This window comes from Ostrinia furnacalis, unplaced genomic scaffold, assembly GCF_004193835.3.
Source record: "Ostrinia furnacalis isolate ACB-3 unplaced genomic scaffold, ASM419383v2 OfSCF7316, whole genome shotgun sequence".
Lineage (NCBI taxonomy): Eukaryota > Metazoa > Arthropoda > Insecta > Lepidoptera > Crambidae > Ostrinia > Ostrinia furnacalis.
In genome coordinates, this window is record NW_021137555.1 from 44,589 (window position 1) to 61,880 (window position 17,292).

General features: G+C 35.9%; 1 protein-coding gene across 2 annotated transcripts in view; it reads left to right on the forward strand.

Annotated features, from left to right (window-relative positions):
* norpA (no receptor potential A) overlaps nt 1–17,292 on the forward strand; it is a 54,342-nt gene that overhangs the window by 18,555 nt on the left and 18,495 nt on the right. Inside the window, exons 3-5 of one of the 2 annotated variants that reach the window (XM_028319700.1) lie at nt 8,207–8,266; nt 13,838–13,975; nt 15,081–15,160. In XM_028319700.1, coding sequence (XP_028175501.1) covers nt 8,207–8,266; nt 13,838–13,975; nt 15,081–15,160 — 278 coding nt within the window. Of the gene's footprint in view, nt 1–8,206; nt 8,267–13,837; nt 13,976–15,080; nt 15,161–15,684; nt 15,765–17,292 lie in introns of both variants that reach the window. The other variant, XM_028319699.1, reaches the window with a different exon arrangement.

The window sequence follows — 17,292 nt, forward strand, 5'->3', positions numbered from 1 at the left end:
GACTTTTATCCCAGGGCCTTTCAAAAATTCAAAGGAAAAGTAAAAGAAGAAAGTGTTGTAGAATTTGTTCTACAAACTAAACCCATATATTTTGTAGGTACCTATAGCAACTATACATATAAGTAATAACCAAGCTTGGTAAATAGGTCAGGATCATATCAGCCGCCGTTCCATCAATCTCTCGGTTTTCTGTCGCGAATGCAACTGACAGCTGTAATCTAGATTGAAAGTTGATCTAACTTGTATCTAGGCTGTCTGGAATCTGGGTCACCTATTATGTAGTGAATGTGACTTGTGCTTGTATTCAAATACTTATTCATGTTAGTTCAGAGAAATATCACTTTCAATGGGATGCTCGCTTTTCAGACCAAGGATGGCTCCGAGTGTGGTATCGTATTTTCATTCGGTAAATGATATGTGAAAGGAGCCTTCTAGGTTGGCTTTTACCTACATGTTGTGGTTATGTGAATGTATCTATGTTTTATATTGACTGTGTATTTGCTTACCTGTCTACATTTTAGATATGGATAATGGTTCGAATATTGAAAACAAATAATGTTAGTGTAATGATAATCCACGTCAATACATAGAATATGAAATCAAATATATTTTATAGGTTTATGCAAATCACCAGAGACTTCGACAGTTTGGTGCCAATTTTATACAGGGTGTCCCAAAAACAATGGATAACCCTGTAACCATCGAAAGGCCTCGCCATGGTCTCCCTAACGTCCAATTTTGACCCCAGTAAAAATATCACCGTTTTCAAGATTTTTAAGTTTTTGTGCATTTTTAGAAAATTGCCACCTGCGATTACTTTTTCTCATGCCATTTCTACAAATGAGGATACTTTTCAATCTAGTTTTTTTCCTTATCACAAGGGATAGTTGGGCTATCAAAAGAAAAGATTAAAGTTCAACAAACTAGTTTAAAAGTATGAAAATTTTAAGAAATTGCAGAGAAGAAGGAAAAATTTATTCATTGTCTTGCACTTTTGATCAGCCGTCGTGTAAAAAAAATGTAGGAGAAGACCATCGTGCCCATTACCTTAAAAACTTCCTTGGTTAATTGAGATTCTAAAAAGGTATCACAAGCCTATGTATTCTGTATTTTTTTTATCTTATGGCTACTTGAATAGCAACTAGTATGAAAACTGCAAAAATGAGTTTTTCTCGTAATAGTTAAACTAGGACTGCATAGTGGCATTAAATACAAATGGATAATTTTTAGCGTAGGAATTTTATTAAAGCAACATTTTATCATCATCATCATCATCATTTCAGCCATAGGACGTCCACTGCTGAACATAGGCCTGTACCCCAATGATTTTCATAATGACCGCTTGGTAGCGGCCTGCATCCAGCACCTTCCTGCTTACCTTTATGAGGTCGTCGGTCCACTTTGTAGGTGGACGTCCTACGATGCGCTTTCCGGTACGTAGCCTCCACTTTAACCCTGCTGCCTCAGTTCTGCAACCTACTGTGCCCTGCCCATTGCCACTTCAGCTTGCTGATCCGTCGAGCTATGTCAGCGACCTTAGTTCGTTTACGGATCTCCTAAATTCTGATACGGTTTCGTGAAGAAACCCGAGCATAGCCCCTTCCATAGCACGCTGTCCAAAAAATCCACGTTTCCGAGCCGTGTATTATCACGGGTATCTGTCTATAGGCACATTTATAAGGTTTAAAACAAAAATTAAGTAATCACAAAAACGCAGAACGGACGGCCAATGGGGCAACAGGGTTCAAGTGGAGGCTACGTACCGGAAAGCGCATCGTAGGACGTCCACCTACAAAGTGGACCGACGACCTCATAAAGGTAAGCAGGAAGGTGCTGGATGCAGGCCGCTACCAAGCGGTCATTATGAAAATCATTGGGGTACAGGCCTATGTTCAGCAGTGGACGTCCTATGGCTGAAATGATGATGATGATGATGATGATAAAATGTTGCTTTATTAAAATTCCTACGCTAAAAATTATCCATTTGTATTTAATGCCACTATGCAGTCCTAGTTTAACTATTACGAGAAAAACTCATTTTTGCAGTTTTCATACTAGTTGCTATTCAAGTAGCCATAAGATAAAAATAATACAGAATACATAGGCTTGTGATACCTTTTTAGAATCTCAATTAACCAAGGAAGTTTTTAAGGTAATGGGCACGATGGTCTTCTTACATTTTTTTTACACGACGGCTGATCAAAAGTGCAAGACAATGAATAAATTTTTCCTTCTTCTCTGCAATTTCTTAAAATTTTCATACTTTTAAACTAGTTTGTTGAACTTTAATCTTTTCTTTTGATAGCCCAACTATCCCTTGTGATAAGGAAAAAAACTAGATTGAAAAGTATCCTCATTTGTAGAAATGGCATGAGAAAAAGTAATCGCAGGTGGCAATTTTCTAAAAATGCACAAAAACTTAAAAATCTTGAAAACGGTGATATTTTTACTGGGGTCAAAATTGGACGTTAGGGAGACCATGGCGAGGCCTATCGATGGTTACAGGGTTATCCATTATTTTTGGGACACCCTGTATCTGCAAAATTGCCAAAGTAATTTTCGCCCACCAAATGTTCTACAAACCTGCAAAACTGCAAATCCCTCTTAATTTATGGTGTCCTAAATACCCATTAAAGTAGCATTCCATGTAATAAATCATACTTCCTATTTTTCCCAGCATTTCCGAACCCACAACTGGGTCATTATGGCTTTTCAACCGTGAAATGAGCCACTTACAAAAACTAACAGCCATTGGGGACTCGAAATTAACTTTGGCGGAACAAAAATCGCCGAAGTTGGTCATTTAATGGCACGAAGTAGGTCATGTCACTACTACTAAAAGCTTTTGACCAAATTCGATGATGTGGGTATAATAAATAATATTAAGGCTCATTATTAATCGATAGATTATTGTTTTGGTCAATTCATCTTGATAAGAGTAAGTAGGTACCTACGCAACTTAATATTAGTTTAGTTACACATGTAAGTAACTCAATCTTTGCACTAATCATTTTCGTGAACTGCCAAAAATTTTATTCCCTGCCATAGTGCAAACCTGAGTGTACTTCTCAGGATTGTATAGTTTTGGGACAACAACAGAGCCACAAGCATTTTCTAGGAAATCTCTCCACCACCGGGCGAGATTGTTATCAATAGAAGCGTAAAATACGTACCTACCTATCATTTATTCGAATAATTAACTTTTAAAAAAAAATAAAACCGACTTCAAATGCGTGAACACAAAAAAAACTAAAAATTGCGTATAAAAAAGTTCATCCCCAATTTTCCACTCTTGGGGGTGAAATATTTTCTTCAAATTCGCATGAAACCACCCTTTTGATAATACCTATTCAACAAAAAAATAATCGTTCATCTATACTAATATTATAAAGCTGAAGAGTTTGTTTGTTTGTTTGTTTGTTTGTTTGTTTGGTTGAACGCGCTAATCTCAGGAACTTCTGGACCGATTTGAAAAATTCTTTTTGTGTTGGATAGCCCGTTAGTTCCTGAAGGCTTTAGGCTATTTATCATCACGCTAAGACCAATAGGAGCGGAGCACCAATCAAATATATTTCAAATCAGTGAATTTTTTCCTTTTGAGAGCTGACGCTGCGTAAACGGTTAAAGTTTCGCAAAAATCATGTATGACAGGATTGTTCCCCTTTAAAAGTTCTTTAAAAAAGTCCGCAATAGTATATGTGTATCTTTTAAGGTTGGCTCATAGTAACCATTTTTATGCAAAAAAAAATCTGTTTTAAAATAATGCATTATTTGCGAAAGTGTTTTTATAAACATGATATTAATCCTTATCCAAATAAATAAATTATTCACCACAAGTATTTAATTTTAAACATTCTTGCCCTTTACACCATTCGATTTCAATAAATATCTTAGGAGATATCGCAGTTTTAAAATCACATCGCAGCAAAATAATGATCAAGTACTACGCGCGCTACTGATGGATCAATGCACAGCCTAAACCGCTGATCGTAAAGACCTGAAACTTGGACGGTGTGTTCTTTGTATGACGTAAGCATCTGATAAGAAAGGATTTTCCAAAATTCTACCCCTAAGGAGGTAAAAAGGAGGGGCAAAGTTTGTATGAAATAACGAGATTCCTTCGTCCAATCTACTTAAAATTTTGCATAAGCATTCTATAACAGAATTAATGGAAGACGTGTTTCGTATTTTAGTGAAATGCACCCCCTAACTATGTTAAAAAGGGGTAGAAAGTTATTTTAGTGGTGATTTGCTTCAAAGTTGATATTAATTACTCATTAGTGCATTTTTTTACAATCATGACGTCATGTTAACGACTACCATACTCTAGGGGCCTCCACTTAACCTCGGAGTGGGTGCCCGCTGCGTGCGCTCGCCCAACAATGCATAGTAATGCATGAAAGTCATGCCGCGGGCACCTGCTTGCGCTGTATACATAAACTCATTTTCGCGCGAGAGTTTTGGCGGAGGCCCTTGAGGTAGTGGGAGTAGTCTTGAAGAAAATCTCCTTCTCCCACGGCCAGTGGCATGCTGGAAGCTTGGTGATTCTAGCACCCGTAGGAAAATATAAAAAAAAGTTTACCAATAATACTGCGGTAGGTGTAGTTTTCGATTTCGTTGTAAAAAAATAATACCACCGAGTAACTTTCACAGGATCAAAGGCCGAGCTGCATATTCATAAAATATAAGAAAAAAATATTTTCATGTTTATTTAACCTGATTTTTATATTTTAAAAGTATTCAAACATTTAGATAATAACGTAGATATGTACCATCCTAGACTGCATCTCACTTAACACCAGGTGCGATTGCGGTCAAATACCTGCCTTGACTAGCATAAAAAAAAAAAAACGTTAAAACATTTAAAAATAATCGTATGAGAACGTTTTCGACTTCTCCACGGACGAAGTCGCGGGCAAAAGCTATTTGTAAAATAATTAGACTAAATTATTAAAAGTGCCTACCCAAAGTCATTATTCCACGCGGACGAAGTCGCGGGCACAGCTAGTTGATTTATAATCGGCGGAGATATTGCGTATAAAAAAGTTCATCCCCAATTTTCCACCCTTGGGGGTTGTTTTTTCTATTATTAAATTTAAATGGGACCACCCTTGAGGTATTACCTATACGCCGAAAAAAGATTTGTTCAAATCGGTTCATAATTGGCGGAGTTATCGCGTAACAAACATAGAAAAAAAAAAAAAACATACGGGTCGAATTGAGAACCTCCTCCTTTTTTTTGAAGTCGGTTGAAAACATAACCCTCATCCTGCAACATCCCAAAATCACTGAGCCAAATAAGATGACGTAAACATTCGAATAATTTCGAATTTAGAAGGCCGTTGCACAAAGAAAAACTACACGACAGATGACAAATATCTTACATTTATCTTTTTTCTCACGCGTTTCAACATTCGTGCTATAATAAAGAATCTAACTCCTATTGCAAAGAAAATAAAGAATAGGTACCGTTTTCCTGTTCCAATTATTATTCTAGACTAGCGGCCGCCCGCTACTTCGTACACGTGGATCCCGTTTTACCCCCTTCATCTATCTTACGCGGTTTAGATTTTTTCATACAAAATGTTTTTTCCCGCTAACTCCCGTTCCCGTGGGAATTTTGGAATATCCTGTTGTAACTAAGCTTTAAAATTACTAAGATACCTGCATGCCAAATTTCAAGCGTCTAACTTAAGCGGTTTAGATTTTTTCATACAAATGTTTGTTCCCGCTAACTCCCGTTCCCGTGGGAATTTTTCAATATCCTGTTGTAACTAAGCTTTAAAATTACTAAGATACCTGCATGCCAAATTTCAAGCGTCTAACTTAAGCGGTTTAGATTTTTTCATACAAATGTTTGTTCCCGCTAACTCCCGTTCCCGTGGGAATTTTGCAATATCCTGTTGTAACTAAGCTTTAAGTTAACTAAGGTACCTGCATGCCAAATTTCAAGAGTCTAACTTAAGCGGTTTAGATTTTTCACACAAAACGATTTTCTCGGTAATTCCCGGTCCCGTGGGAATTCCTAAGTATCCTATAACCTGCCCAGGAGTATGAAGAATAATTGTACCAAGTTTCGTTAAAATCCGTCGAGTAGTTTTTGTTTCTATAAGGAACATACAGACAGACAGACAGACAGACAGACAGACAGACAGACAGACAGACAGACAAAAATTTTACTGATTGCATTTTTGGCATCAGCATCGATCACTAATCGCCCCCTGATAGTTATTTTGAAAATATATTTCATGTACAGAATTGACCTCTCTACAGATTTATTATAAGTATATAGATAGATTACAACCATAACTCTTCACGACTCATTATTTCCCGTTCTGCGTTTTGGGTCGATTATGCTGCTCTAATAACTTCTTATAAGACCAACGTTGAAATTAAACCTGGATTAGGGGCACTAGGAAGGAAATATAATATCTGTAGGTAGCGTTAGGAACAAACACTCAATTCCTTTAAATAAGTAGGTACTACTTATATCACAAAAATATGTAACACTAGCTTTTGCCCACAGCTTCGCACGCGTGAAATTAAATGGCAATGCCAGATTTTGTATGATGGAAAGTGGCGTCTTTTTTTTTCGCGCGGCCATCGACCAAACTTTGTTTTTTGATTACAAAATAGAGTAATAAACCAAACTTACTATGGCATGTATACCCCTAAACTCAGTCTGAACTGAGTTACGGGCATTAGCAGTTTGATGATTTTCATACTAGATTTGCTTTTTGTGCGCAAGTTTTGTAAGAAATTGCAACAAAATATTGCGCTATTTTTTTATTGCGCTGATTCTGCTCCATACTGATGTCTGGAGCCTTTAATGGATGGTATTGTTTGTTTACACATACAATCTCACTATTTTGTTGCAATTTCTTACAAAACTTTGCGCGCAAAAAGCAAATCTAGTATGAAAATCATCAAACTTCTAATGCTCGTAACTCAGTTCAGACTTAGTTTAGTAGAGGTATACATGTCATAGTAAGTTTGGTTTATTACACTATTTTATTAAAAAAACAAAGTTTAGTCGATGGCCGCGCGAAAAAAAAAAGACGCCAATTTCCGGCATTGTCTTTTGTCACAGATCATTATAAATTATAGCCTATATGTTATTCTTATGTATAAACCAACAATAACTCTGTAATTTTTATCAAAATTCATTCAGTAGGGAAATAAATAGGTTCTTTCAGTAAAACCAAAAAAGCTTGTTTCACCAAGTACTTAGCCCATGAGTCCGATACGTAATATTACCAAAATGTCTTAAACTTTAAATATTATCCCACCAAAACAATTTTACATGGAAATACATTTTATCGCACTGTAATTTTTTTTTATCAGATCGCATGTAGAGCCAAACACCTTAGTTAAAATATTTGTCATTTTATGCAAACCCTATAAGAAGATCTTATTAGCCAGTTTATCACCTCCAAATTCCTATTACATGTTCACACATCCCAAGATTCATTTGCTGATCAAACAATCCTGAACTTTGACACCTGAACCACTCGTGACCGTCCGTTGCGTGAGAGAAGAAGCAATTTCCACCAGCCAATTACATCCTGCTATTATGCGACCTAATATCCTTGGGACTATTCTGAAAGGAAACTATTCTTTGCCGACAAGTGCCATTCTTACAATCACGAGAGATAGAACGAGGTAGGTATGTTCAGACGAAGGATTTTTGTTACGAGATGCTTGTTAGGTGTTTTTACAACAAAAAGGTGTTCTGATCTGAAGTTCTAAAACTTTTTATTCCTTGATACATAAAAAAGTACTAAGTACCTAGGTAAATAATATGTTTTGGGTCCTACATTAAAAAACCTTTCTTTACAAGCTATATCATTAATCACATTTAAGACTTTTACTTTAACTTTATCAGGATCAAAGTTGATACAGAAATATGTCTCTTAAATTTATTTAAATAAAGCTTTAATGCCATATAATTGGTACATAAGGCGAACTTAATGCCATTATCCGTTTCTCTAGTGTTTTTTTATATAATTGTCTATCTTGGCTTACCAGTCGCCATTTATAAGAATGCATTTTCGTCGAAAAATTTCACCTATTAAAACTACCCACAGATAATGCCACAGTTTACCTTGATGTGATCTTATATTAAAACCACTCCACTTATCCCTCTATAGAAATGTTCGTTTTCTAAGAAACTTGTTGTATTTATCTATATTTCACGTTGTTACAGGACGGGGACGTGATCGAATTGTGCCAAGTCAGTGACGTGAGGTCTGGAGGAGTGCCAAAGGTAATTAATTTCTCATCAGTACCTAATAGTCAATCAATTTCAGATGGTAGACCGGTCTTGTTAATACTAGTTTGTGGTGAATCAGCTATTTACCCGAGCGTTCTTGTTATGTTCTATGTTGACTTATTAACACGTTAACACCATTGACGGGACATAATAAGTAAGTGTTAATTCGAAAATGCCATTCTGAAATTTAAGACAGCAGTAAGTGATAGATAAGTCAGCCAATGCACATTTTTACTGCGATATAGAAAAAAAAACAATTTTCCATTGCTCTAATTTATTTTATCACTGACCCTTAAAATTTTGTTATGAGTCTAGTAGTCGGAATACTACACTCTCTTAGTTAAGTAACTAAATTAGGAATGGGAATGGTTGGATCTCCAAAATACGTAGTTCTGATCTGATGAGCTATCTATCTTGTGCTGTACTTTATCTATTTGGTAATATACAATCTTCCAACCAATTACGATTACCAAACCCTCTTATCCATAAATTGGTAATCGAAATAAATACGCACGCCTACTGGTCTAGAAAACAACGAAATACGTCGGGTGAACTGGGACTGAGAAATCAAGCACTAATGTGGAAACTTGTCAAGAACCAACACACTTGGTAAGGGGCGGAGTTCACACATTAGAACACCCTAGACACTCTTTGCGTGTCTAACATCATTCATTACATATAGGGTGTTCGAGAAATTATGTTATCTATGACAAGCCTCGTCATTAGCTCAAAATGTCTAAATTATTACTGTGAAAAGCTTCAACAGTTATGGTGACATATTCTGATTCTGAACACTTTTACCCATTCAGTTATCAAAACATCAAGCTTTGTTTATTTATAGGCTGTGTTTACGGACTGTGCCACCTGAAACCATTATCGTTTGTGATTTATAACTGATAAATACAGTAAATAGATTTCCTATTTTGGGTAAACTCACCTATGACGCAGGTTGCCTTTTGGACGCAATTACCGTAACGTATATTGTTATCACCTACACACTGATAACGGCTACGTACGCTATGACGTCAGACCATCAACGGAACGTCGCAAATATTGAGTTTGATTGTTTACTACCGATATTGGGGAAACGTTCCGCGATCGTATTTTTACCTCAAGTATGTACCTACTAATTTATTTACGTGGGCAAGCCTTTAATTGTAGATGACATAGATATGTTGGTGATTTAGTTATTAGATCATATTTTGGGGATATCTCTAATGACCTTTGAGCTACTAATCCGGGATTAACTACTCGTAAATTTTAATGAAGTAGTTTCTTTATCAATGCAAATGTAAGGCATCCATGTCTGTTGTATATTGATACAAAGTAGCAAAGCCAGAACGGTTTTTTAGCAAGCAAAAGATCGTGAATCTTAGTCCCGCACTCCCAATCCCATCGCACGCACGTCGCACTAGATTTTTTTAAGTGAAAAAGATTTAATATGTTTTATTACAAACCAATCTAATACTTCAGTGTTAAATAGAGCGATTTCCATAAATCAACTCATCGTTTGCTAATAAATAAACTCCAGATAGGAAATGACTCTCAACCTTAGTGTGTCGATTCAAGTCCGTTTTAAAATCTTTCAAGGTCTCATTTTGAAAGAGACTTCTTACAAAAATCTTACATGTAAAACTTTTCTAAGGTCAGTCAGCAATACACAGAACTTTATTTACGTAGAAACAGAATGCCAGACTCCATGAACGCCATCAAATCGAAGCATTGAAGTTCCAATTCCCAATGTAAATAAGGAAGCGTAACTTTTCACGTTCTGATGCTGGAATGCTTGTTTACGTGAGAAAGCTACTTCGCTCAATCTGTTTGAAAGGTAGAGCAGAGATCATAATATAAATTAACAGTAAAATACTTTGGGGGAGGCCTTTGTCCAGCAGTGGACGTCATTTGGCTGAAACGAACGAACGAAAATACTTTGCCTGTTCATGACGGAATGAAGATTATCTATAGTAAAGACAGTACATCAACGGTACATTTTTTTTTTTTGGCTCGCTGTTTATTGAACATAGGCGGAAAAAGTTCTGAGCTCTAATCCGTATTCACAAACATTACTATAAGGTCTCAAGTGCGCGTGAACGCACTGTGAGACCTACGGGTGACACATGAACCAATCACAGAGCTCTATTCAACGCTGTGCATTCGATTTGCTGCTTCACCTAAGCAAGCATCGTTTGTGAATACGGGCGTAAGAGCGTTTGGCTACAGTCTGCTAAAGGATACAGACTGCTACCGAAATCATTATGGGTTTGTGTATTTTATAACATGTGTCATACAGACTGATAAAACAAGTCAGCCGACCAATTTTTGTGGTATATAGGTCTGGGTTTGACTCACTTTTTACAGGGTCCTAAGATCCATTCCCAAAGGGAACATAAAAAATGAAGAAACAACTTAAAGGCGGTTTCCAGTTTGCTTAGGACATGAAACTTGTTTAAGAGTTTGATCCGTACTTCAAAGGGACTTAAAAATACTCTATGATATTGAAGCATTTAATTTAATAGACGGTAGAGTCCGCCCTGGCTTCCCCTGAAATTATGTGACCATGAAAGTTTAAAACAATATCCTAAGTACTGCAAAAAACAGTTCCTGTAAAAAACTGTGTCTCCGTGGGAACAAGCCCTTCCTTAGTCGTATAGGTAGAGCTCATAATATTATACTACTTTAAACTCGCCAAATTCTCACTTCCTCTTTATTTATGTTAGTAGTATAAATATACTAAGTATCAGTTGTGCAATTTAGATGTGAACTAAATGTTGGCCGTGACATCTTTCTTGCTTTACATATGAAGATCAAAAGATTATACACGTTTCAAAAGTAAGTTGTTTATTGCACGTCATCGAATGAATATTACTCTATAATATTCTTTACTTCGGCACACTGTATATACTGATTTGAAACAGGTGAAGTGAAGGTTTGCTATAAAAATCTATTATATCTTACGTATTATGATTTTTTACTCCTAAAACGCTTCTGTCTTAGCTAGGACTTGAATCTACGACCTTTTGCTCGTCGGGTGACTGCTATCAACTACGCCACATAACTAACTAACGTAGTTTATCGTAGGTATGTGTAGTTGCGACTAAGTTAACGACGTCTCAAAAAAATAGCCCAACTAAAAGCAAACTTTGGACTTAATTTTAGAGAAAAACATAAAAAACTGTATTTGCCGACCGCACGTTAGGTGACTGGCACGATATAGGTAATATTTAAAAAAAAACTTAGCTTAGACTGAAAATAGGTTAAGTTCGCCTTTACTTACTTATTTTAGGAGACTGGCACAATATATTTTTTGTCAAAAAAAGATCTCGTGTTAAACTTAAAATAGGTTATGGTAGCCTTTATGTAGGTCAGTAGAACCTCAAAAATAGAAGGGCTATTGATGGCGGGTGACGATTTACCGCCTTTGTCAACCTACGGGCACCCTCGATCGCCATGCTGATTGATCCTGCTCGTTTTTCAAGATTGAACTGTGTGGAAGTCAATAAATGGTTTGTAGAGCCGACCGTGGAGTCTTGTCTTGCATAAGTTTTGAGATGGGTGACTAACTTCAGGTGATTCCGAATCGCTGATTCGGTTTAAGGCGATTAGAGTCCTCAATGACCTTGAGCGTTTGACCTTCACGCTTCGCACAACACCCGCGCACCCCGCACGAAAACTCCGATTTGACACCGATCAAAAATACACGGGCACAGGTAGGTACAGAATAGAAGCTCTTTCTTCATACATTACTGCCTATTATTTTAAACTTGAATTGATGAACCTTGATGTCGATGTCATTCAACCCAGGCGCAAGTGATCGCCCGAAATGTTCTAAACTAGCGCACCGTCACCGTATAGTAAGGTATTTATATTTAACAAAAATTACAAATCCATGAACATTTTGTATGGGATAATATTTTTTATTTTATTTTATTTAGCTCATAATGTATGTTGTGTGTAAACTATGTTTGTTCGGGTGGAATTTTGCAAGCTGATTAGTTAGACCCATTTCCTGACGACAACCGATTGAGTTAAAATTTCGGATACACATGCAATTCGGATGACAATGCAATATTATGATGACATGGAGCTGATNATTTAAAGATTAAAGAATTCCTAATCTATTCGTGCAAAAATCTTTAAAATTAACATAGCCGTTTGGGAGGAGTAGGGAATTGAAGTAAAAAATCGATATCCCGTATTTATTTTTTTAATCCACAACAAAGAGACGTAGGAAAAATTCAAACGTCACAAATGTAGTCCTTGAACTGTTGTATAACATATATTTTTTTCAACTATTTCTGTCCAGCAGTATAAGAGGAGTAGGCTTTACAAAATGACCATTTCACGCGGATTGAGGACACTAATCGCCTTAAATAAACTGGTCTTTTTCAAGACTGAGAGCTTGAAAATTCTGCATTTTCGACCGCGTGGGTGAATGAAAAATATATTACAGTAAGTGGTGATTAACACCCGTATTCAAAAACGATGCTTGCTTAAGTGAAGCAGCAAATCGAACGCACAGCGTTGAATAGAGCTTTGTGATTGGTTCGTGTGTCACCCTGAGACACCATCTCATAGTAATGTTTGTGAATACGCGCGTAAGTAGGTAATAACTTGATAAGCATGTGTGTTCCACCTGAGAATCAAATCCTGAACCACCGAGTCGAGAGAGTTCAATTACAACAACTACTTTTAACAGACCAACAGGAAAACTGTCTCTCTACCTTAAAATGTATTACTTTATTTAACTAGGTAGTTTGTTACCACATACACATAAAGTTGTATGTTTATTACCGCCTTAACATTAGATCGTATTAAAATCTTTCCAAATAGATATCAGTTGCAATGACACCCGAAAATTCACATTTATTTATTGCCAGTTATTATTAGTTATTTATTACCTTACACCAAACTTGCTTTCATAACTTTCATTTGTGTCTGATATTTATTGCTATTGCTAAATGGCGTTTATACAAGTTAGTATGACTGCTGTCTGCGAACTTAGAAAGACACATTAGTTTGTTATCTTTAGAGCATTACTGATTAAACCTTGGTTCAAAGTTCAAGCAACATTAAACGACGAAACTTTAACGGTATATCCTTCGGATTTTGACTTATGATTCCTTTTAATTTCAGTCTCCCTTTCTTATGAGGGATTAGGAGTTATCTGAGACTTTTTATTGTGATGCTAAATTCAAACATATTACTCCTAATCCCATAATTTAAAATTATTCGCAATAAGATTTTAAAGACAGACAAATAAAGTCGATAACTCTACTTAAATTAATTTTGCAATGCAGATTTGTCTGTATTTGCCGAATCTATATAAATAAAAAAAATCCTCTTTCATGATAGAGCATCATGGGAAAACGCCTCAATCGGTTTAGCGATTATCTACCTTTCTATTGCATTCGTGATTATCATGCAAGGTTTATACCTAGTGTATAGTATAAGGCTACTTTTTCTATCAGTAATCAGGAAAGGTCTATTCATGATTATATTTATCAAATGATAAACACAGAGACGTCACAGACCGATAAAATTAATGAATATCCCATTTCCCCACAGGATTCAAAGCTAAGCTTCAACCTCCTGAACAAACATGGCGACAGCCTGGAGGACAAGTCGCTGACCATCTGCAGCGGCACCGACTACATCAACATCAACTACCAACACGTGGTCTGCCCAGACGCAGCCACGGCGAAGGTCAGTTCCATTACCTTTTGGTCCTATCCTTAGAAGTGTTATAGATCTAAGATCCATTACAAAACAATGCTTAAAAATAAATTCAATCTCAGTTATAGATTCTTTGCTATGATTGGTCTAAATATTGACACCTGCTTGAAATTGAATCGGTTTTGAGCTACGAGTATACGCACCTAATTCCGAAAAAATATTTAATTTCCTGCTACACGAATACAAAAACACTACTTTATTTAAATTTCCTCTTGAACAAGTGTTACAATATAATAGTCAACTTTCCTTCAGAAATCTTTTGGTAAAAAAACCTCGGTTAACGTTGAGGACTAAAGTTACCAAAGCAATGGGTAACTGGCCCTCCCACAATCAGCTTCTGAAGTTTTGAAAATACAATATCCCTTTTTATGGACTCAAGTTTTGAAAATACAACATCAACATCACTATTTTATTATAGACTCTTGCAATATTTTTTTTCAATTGCCTGACTGATAATAAAGCTAACAGCCATCCAGTGTAAGCAAACAGTGGCTCTACATTGGATACGCAAAATGCCAGACGTGCACTACATGCCAGTAATAGACCTAACGGCGTCTCCCACATCGTGTTTACTAATTCAAACTATTAAGAGCTGAATCAGCAATGGGTTGATTAATTTAAGATTAACGTCCCGAGAGAATTATGTAAAACTTAATTTAAACTCTATTAAGATTGGAAATTATTTACCTTCCCCAATAAAACCTACCTACCTATTTTTCACGTGAAGGAATCGACTGCCTTATGTATTAATACTCCTTAGATTGTGAGGACGCTATAAAAATTGTAAAAGCTAGCTCAATGGTTAGAGCAATATCTGATTACAGTCTACATAAATGATTTTTGTAGCTCAATGCAGTAACAGCGGTTGCCTAAAAAGTGTAAGAATTAATTTTTCAGTTGAAAACATCGTCAGCCTTGGGTGAGACGATGAGACTTCTTGCCGATTTGCTCTTATCACTGAGCAATATTTATTACGCAGTTGATTTCTTCAAATGAAAAGTATTTTATTCAAATTAGCATTATAAATGCAAATATCCCAGTAACCATTAGTGACCATAACGGTGTAACCCAAAAGGTATGGTTGGAAGGCCTGAGGCGGATTACCCACAATGTAAAAGCCAACAACTTCTGTCCAATGACCTGCCTGAAGAAGCAGTAAGTCAACGCATGTCGTGAGAACTGTGAAGCATGGCTTGTAGGACTCTAACATGTCGTAGATGTTGTAGTTATGGGTTTTTAACTATTTTTTATCTGCTTCTAATGTTTTTCAGTGTTTTTTGGTTGCGAATGATGTATTGTGTACATGCCTTTAGGTGTAAATTGGTGATTAATTTGACGATTGAAGAATAGCAAGATAAACCTGCTTCAACGTTTGCATTGAACAAAACAAACTATTAAAGTTAGTTAAGATTTTAGGTCTACTAGATGCAAATCAGTACCTACGTATAATAAAGCTGGATAAACAGCAAATATACATTAAAGTCCTAGGACAAGACCTAAACGTTAACTCCGACTGAGGATAATTGTCCATTGCCTTAATTTAGAATCAAAAACATAAACTTTACCATACTTGAAAACAAACAATGTAGTGACGAATTAGGAAGGACTAAAGGTCATGTACACAATTCATTGTGCACAAATGCATGTTTATTCGTTTGTTTATTTGCTTTTTGCCAAAGGTATGGAAGGAGAGTCTCCGGGAGATCACACACAACAACAAAATCAACAATGTCTGTCCGAGGACTAATCTCATGAAACAGTACGTAGATGATTGTTTATTACACATTAGGTGATGGGTTTTACTACATTGATACATCAGCAGTTTCTAGATAATAATCACAGACCATTTATCGGAGGATAAATTCGGTCTGACCACTGAAATTGGCAATTTTAGAGAGAAAATTCTGCATAGCTAACTCAAACAAGAGATCCAGTTACTGCTTTTTATCAATGATTAATTGAACTGTAAATATTTTACTCTCGTTTTCATTGATCTCGTTGATTGTAGCTGTAACAACACATTTTTTTGTAAATGTTTCAGAAAAAATAACCCTGACTAATACTGCACTTTAAAACATTGCAATGGTTGGGTTACTTTTCATAACTGGAAAAAACCTCGTATCGTAGTATGAATGTCATATTATTCAGAAGATTTGTGTTTTTAATTTGTTATTTTGATGTCTAATAATGATACATTTATTTTTATTTTTTGAAAGTACCTATGTCAGATAGATGTATTATAAACAAACAGTAAGTTATGAATATTCTTAGCTGTGAAGACTTTTATATAACTTAACCTTGCTATATCTACTCCCGAATTTACGCTCACTCCAATATTATCTACTAAAATGGCTTTTATTATGATTAAAAATACCCTTAGGGTATGGGGTGCTCCCTTTGATTACTTAGTTCGCAATATAAACAACAACATTGCCCGCGTGCACACTGTGACGTAAATAAATGATTTACTTACTACGTGCAAAGGCAGAATGCCTTTGAGATAGACTAACACGTACATTTTGATAAAGTAAGGCTAGAAGATTATTTATACCGATTAAAGTTAGATAAGCAAAATGACTTCCAGTGATTCATGGCAATCCTACTAATAATTTACTATCTCATGTAAAAGTACCTATAGAATGAATTTTGATAGAACTTTACTAATCATATTATAAGAATAGAATAGAGTATCTTTGCCCAAACGAAGAAGATTTTTTGTTCAAAACGTGCATTTTTCCAAAAAAATATTAAAGAGAAAAGTATATAGGTCATTTTACACAAAACTAATTTAGAATAGCATTTCACAGAATTAAAGTAATATCCAGCAGGCAGCTCACTGAAGGTTTGTGTCACTCACGAGCTCGACAAAGGCTTATCCAATGACGCTGTTTACTAGAAATCCGAACTCTGAATCCCGTTATACCAAAGCTTTGTGCCAGTGTTGCCACTATAGGTAATTAAAGCGAAACCCACCCACCCAGTGGTATTGCCAGGTATTGCGTTGCAATTGTACGTTATTCAGGAATAAAAGCTACAGTTTCAAAGGACATTGTTTTCAGTGGCACATTGTGAAATTGATAGCTTATGAAGCATACAGAATGGCTTTGCAAGTTTGAATATAATTTTGATACAGTGAGAAATGATGAAAGTGGATAAGTAAATATACCTACATAACATAATGACATTTGAGAATGATTAATAATTATCTAAGTACACAAAATGAGACAAAATAAAAGTAAGAGTACCTAACTCTCTTCAGGGATTTCAAATTCAAATTCAAATTATTT